Raw genomic sequence first — 5651 nt, forward strand, 5'->3', positions numbered from 1 at the left:
ACTTATGTTAATTATGTTTTCATGATGGACAAAAAACAAGGATACTATGTAGATTCTATGTAGCTATCTGTGGTAAAAATCTAGCTAAAATCAGCTGTGGCTTTTAACTAATATGTATATTATTAAGTGTGCTGAAAGACTGGCCCTGGATAGAGATGCTCTTCATAATAACAGATTTGTCAGGTGGTACCAGAAGGTTGACATTCTCAGTATATGTCTAACATAATCACTTCATGTGGGAGGTTATGGATGTCACCTTTAATATGAGTTTAAAGTTTACTGTGATATTCCGTACCGAGGGTTAAAACTCACTTTAATCTGTGTTAGAAGTGATAATGACTTATTGTTGAATCCCAGTATAAAATCCTTCTGGACTGACAAGCTGTGAAGAACGCTGAATATTTTTCCCACTCAAAAGTTGAGAATGTATGCCACTTTAAGTCACTTGTGATACAGGATGAATTAGCTCAACAGACACAGCAATATTTACAGCATTAGCTTAAAAATCTATTCTTATCCTGTCATTTTAAAAGGGATCGACATTCAGCGCTGTACATTGATTCTCTCTCCAAAGACTGCACTTCCTCGCTCCTGTTTCTCTCAGCATAGTTGCATTTTCAGATTCAATGTGGACACAAGGCTTATTATTCCACAATCGTTTTAGCTATTTTTAAGTTCATAAGCATCCTTGTTCTCCACTTCATCATTGGTGTATATGATGTTTACCCTCATCTAAGCCATCAACATAGGCAGATGGTGAGGTGGCTGTCATATCAAACCACTCTCCGCCAAAGCATGTGAGTGAGATCCATGTCTTATCCATCAGCGATTCATGCTTCAGGTTGATCCTGGATAGTGGCATTCTGTGGACAAATACAGCACTCCTTCTCCAGACTCTCTGTTGCTCTAATTACAGTCAGATGATCAGGCGCAGAGTTCGACACCTCCCACAAGACGAGGGAGGAAAGATGAGTCACTGTTTATTGTCACTTTGAATTTTAGGAGCTCAAAGGAAGATTTTATGACAGTGACACTGATGTATGGAGGAAGTTTTTGAAATGTGGTGTCAATATACTAAGTCACAGCAGTGGAGTTGCTTAGTAATATTTAATTTTAAGGATGAAGAATCACTCTAAAGCACTATTGGAGTCTCACTGTAATTCTCAACCTGTCTGACAGGTGAACTACCATGTAACTTGTATGTATTTACAGTCTTTATTTGTGTGTAAGTGTGCAAGCATGTGTAGACTTTTTGGAAGGAGAACATATATACAAGCACTGCAGAGACAGGAGAGGGGAAAATGAAAGAGAAAATAAAATGGAGGGTGATTGGAGAGAGAGGAATGCATCAAGCAACAAGAAGAGGAGGGAGCGAAGAGGGAGAGACTAAGCAGCTTTATGACTTCATCCCTCTCTGGGTAGCACTAAACCTCCAAAGGAGATCTGGAGATGATAATTATTACCTGAGTACCTCCATGAATTTTAAACAGTTCTAAATGTCCATGTCAGCAGTTTTCACAGCTTTCACAGCAAGATACTTGAGGTACAATTTGAAATATTTGACAAAGACTTTTAGTTAAAGATACACACACACACACAAAGAAACAGAGATAAATGAAACACATGACGCATATATTTTTTCGTGTCTTCTTACCACCGAAGAATAGTTGACTATCTGCGGTTAGAGGAAGTGGGATGCTGGTGTGAGCTGTGGCTCCTTCGTCTTTGTCCACTGCGATGCTCAGATGATCTTGTCTGGAGTTCAGCTCCACAGAATGCCACTGACCGTCATTCAGACCTGAGCCTTTATGCACACACAAAATAAATCCAAAATGAATTAGATACTTTTAGTTAAAGTTCCAATGTGTAGAATTTAGTGGCATCTAGTAGTTTTAATTGCAGATTGCAACTCTCTCGCTTCACCCTCCCCTTCCAAGCGTTAAGGAGAAACTATGGTGGCCGTGAAACACACAAATGCCCCTATCCGCATTTGGTTTGTCCCTTCTAGGCTGCTGTAGAAACAAGGCAGTTAGCGTAGAACAGCCACTTTCTCCATTTGAAGTTCTACATTGCGCTTTTGGTGTGAAAGTCCTGTCACATATAACACCATTGTTATAGTTTGTTTTTTGAGCTTAGATAGAACAAATCTGCTGGCATTTCATGTCTGTGGCATGAATCTGAGCTATGAGAATATGTTATGACGTCTCTGTATACAACTGACAACAAGTAACTTTTCAAAATCATACCGACCTGCACTGAGCTCCAGTTGGGCCCTGCCAGCCTTATTGATCTGTAGGCGGAGTCGGGCCTCACTCAGGTACAGCCAGACTGTGCCCTCTTGCTGTGGGAGGTCAAATGTCAAGAGAAGTCCCGCCTTGTTCCACGTCCTGAACTGTAGCGCCACAGAAACAACCCCTGACCACCATGATCTCAGTGCTGGCAACTGGAGGAAGCTCTGGGAGTCAGTGAACGTCACAGCGACTGAAACTGGCTCAGCACAAGAAAAGGTCACATTGCCCTGAAAAAGAAAGGAGGGAAAGGAGGAATTATTATGAAAGAGATAATAAAACATGAATATTAATTAGTTGCAGAGGCTGACTCGGTTTGACTCGATGTCACAGAGGTCTCATCAGCAGCTCCCTGAAAAAGGACACCTGTATTACCATATTGATATTAGCTGAGCAGCTAAAATGAGGTAGAAAACCTAAAGCCTTTGCACCGTCTATTACTATTTGTCTCACATCTTTTAATCCCAGCATGGCAGCGGGAAATAGAGATGATACAATAGAGAAATTGATATCAGACTAGAATAATTGTTTTCAGCATCGATGCAGTTTGATCCAAAGTTCAGAGGCACAATAGATATATGATACGGTTAGTGTTCCTTTATAATGTATTCAGGGGAATCTCCAATGGAGCACAATGTGAGGCACAAATTGTACATTGATTTCCGTTATCATGCAAACATAAAATTCATGTTAAATAACCCTTTCCTGTGATGACTTATATGCATCAGACCGCGCCAGAAAGTTTCTTTCTTTCCATCATTTTCAGTCTCTACCTCTTTTTCTCCCTGATTCATTTTTCTTCTTCTTTTTTTTTTCTTTGCTTTGGGCTTTCCAACTTCAAAATGTGCAAGTGATGACATTGGTGATGATAATGAAGGAGATGATGATGCTAATGGCAATGATGACGGGTATAAAAATAAAGAGGATGATGATGCCGATGATGAAAATAATGAGAATGACAATAATAATCATGACAGTGACCATTAGCATAATAATGACATTGATGAGGGAAGAGGAGAAAATAGTGTGAGGAAGAGCACAAAAAAATCTGATGTGAACAAAAAAGTCAGCCTCTCCAAAAGTTTCTCCTCATTGCAGCATTTGATTAGAATAAATCTACAAGAGAAGATTAATGAATTACCAGCATGATCAAAAGATATCCAAGGCGATACTTACAGGATTTTACTAGGATCATGAGAAGGTACTAAAACATTGTAATCTACTTCCACACTACATTTCAGAGAGAAATATTGCACTTTTTCCTTCACTACATTTATATGACAACTTTAATTTACAAATTAAAATGTTTGCACAAAACATATGAAGAGCTTATAAAATATGATGTTTTCTTATAAATTAAACTATCCAACAGTACACACACAGTATATATACTGAGGAACCACTTGTTTTCTATTCAGTAATCATACTACATTACCCAAAAGTCTAAGAATGCTTAAGCCATTTATAATCAGTAAAAAATAAAAACGGCCATTACCACAGTTAGTTAATTGATTCAAAATTGTTCCAGAATCCAAATGTTAATTAATTCAAGCTGCAGAATGTATAAACAAAGTTTTGCAGAGCTTTAACTGTACCTAAACCCCTCCATCCATGAATTGTAGGACAGTTGTTTTGTAAGTCTTCTTGGGATCTATTTTTGATTTCAATCTTTTTTATGAACGCAGCAACCCTGCGAGGGCTCACAAGCACTCAAAAGTTTATTTACTTCTCACTTTCTGGAGAATTGTTTCTGTTCATGAGTTAAAAAGGTAACAAAAAATCTAAGAAGAGACTAAATTAGCTGAGCTATTCATATACCTGTACCTCCCCCCACTCTAAACTAACACGTCCACAGACACAGATTTGTCCTTCTGATGACCACTGAATGCAAGATTTCCGTAGGTATCTTACCACGACAAAGACCTGGTGGTTGTTCCTTTTAGCCAGGTCTATCAGGTTGAGGTCGTTGTAAAGCAGATTTTCCAGGCAGCCGTGGAAGTTCCTGTTGGACAGGATGGGTTTCTGCAGTCCATGGCTCTGGACAGCTCCCAGACTTAACTACACAATAAAACAACACAAATGTACAAGTAGGGTTCATCCTTTTAGACCTTTTGGAGCTTTGGTGTCAAAAAAGCAAAACATCAGTAGAAACAGTCTCTTCATTATATATTTATTTACAATATCTCCTCATACACAACCATGTCAGCTTTGTCAGTGGGTTAGTTTGTTTTATTGGCCAGGAAAATTGTCTGTTGACTCCAGTGCTTGGTTTAATTGAGGTGCAGGTTACTCAGGAAATTAAATAATGAGTGATGTGCCTTGTAGGTGGCTGGACAAGTAAATAATTGTGAAGGAGTGGTTTGTTTGAAATTTTACATCAATAAAAAACGGTTTTGGGATCCAAAGTAAATAACATGAATTAAAATGATTATAGCTGCCATACAATAATCCATTAAGAATGAGACGACAAGCCACTTTTAAAGTCTACAGGAAGTGTGTTTTTGACACTATAAAGCTATTTTGAATGTAGTACCACTTTAAAATGTATGTGCTGAAAAGTTCCTTTCTCACCTGGTGAATGTCCCAGTGGCTGAGCTCAGCTGGTACATGAACCTGATGAGTGTTTTTATCCACCGTGAGGTTGAGGTGAGTGCTGAGCCGCTCCAGCTTTACATGGTGCCAGTGCTGGTCATCTAGCAGACTTCCCAGAGAAACAAGAAGCTGCCCGCTAGAGGATGAACTCACACCTGCAACAGATGTGAGGATGTGAAAAACAATCAGTTATGTTGTCTTGATGGTGCATTTGATCGCTGCGCAATGGCTCCAGCTAATGCAGAAATCCTCTTATGTGCACTTCCTGCTAAAAGACTTTGATTATTTTCTGAGGTAACTCAAAAACACTTCAAGGTCCGCATTCTCTGTGTCCTCTCCCATAATGCATTTTTAACAAGGACAAACATGCTTGAAGAAAAAATTATAAAATGCCTCCTATTTCTGGCGGGGTGGGGTGGGGAACCTAAAGGAAGGCTCACATTTGATTTATCAAAACAGTATCAAAAGAAAGTTGCAGAAACATTGAAGCTTCAGTGGAGTATTTTCATCTTTGTTTCAAACAGGGAGTGGGTCACTGAGGTTACCCTCTCTCATTAGAGCACATCACATATCTGTATGCTAGCAGGGAGGAGGACCAACCGTGATAGATGATGATGCTGCAAAATGACAGCAGGACATAATTAATGACCGACCCAACAGCAGCAGGTCCAAATCGTGAAAACCATCTCTGCAACTCCTAACACGTTGGGATAGAAAAGAGTTTCTGCTGACAGAAGAAGCAACAACAGAAGGAGCGAGATACACCAAGTC

General features: G+C 39.3%; 1 protein-coding gene across 1 annotated transcript in view; it reads right to left on the reverse strand.

Moving 5' to 3' along the window:
- The window catches only part of LOC118322005 (contactin-associated protein-like 4), a 90034-nt gene that overhangs the window by 37115 nt on the left and 47268 nt on the right, over positions 1-5651 (reverse strand). Inside the window, exons 6-9 of the mRNA XM_035653583.1 lie at positions 4860-5035; positions 4200-4346; positions 2251-2518; positions 1655-1804 (exon numbers count right to left, since the gene is read on the reverse strand). Of these exons, the coding sequence (XP_035509476.1) occupies positions 1655-1804; positions 2251-2518; positions 4200-4346; positions 4860-5035 (741 nt within the window). The remainder of the gene's footprint in view (positions 1-1654; positions 1805-2250; positions 2519-4199; positions 4347-4859; positions 5036-5651) is intronic.

This window comes from Morone saxatilis, unplaced genomic scaffold, assembly GCF_004916995.1.
Source record: "Morone saxatilis isolate NCDOM2014 unplaced genomic scaffold, NCSU_SB_2.0 Contig12, whole genome shotgun sequence".
Classification (NCBI taxonomy): domain Eukaryota; kingdom Metazoa; phylum Chordata; class Actinopteri; family Moronidae; genus Morone; species Morone saxatilis.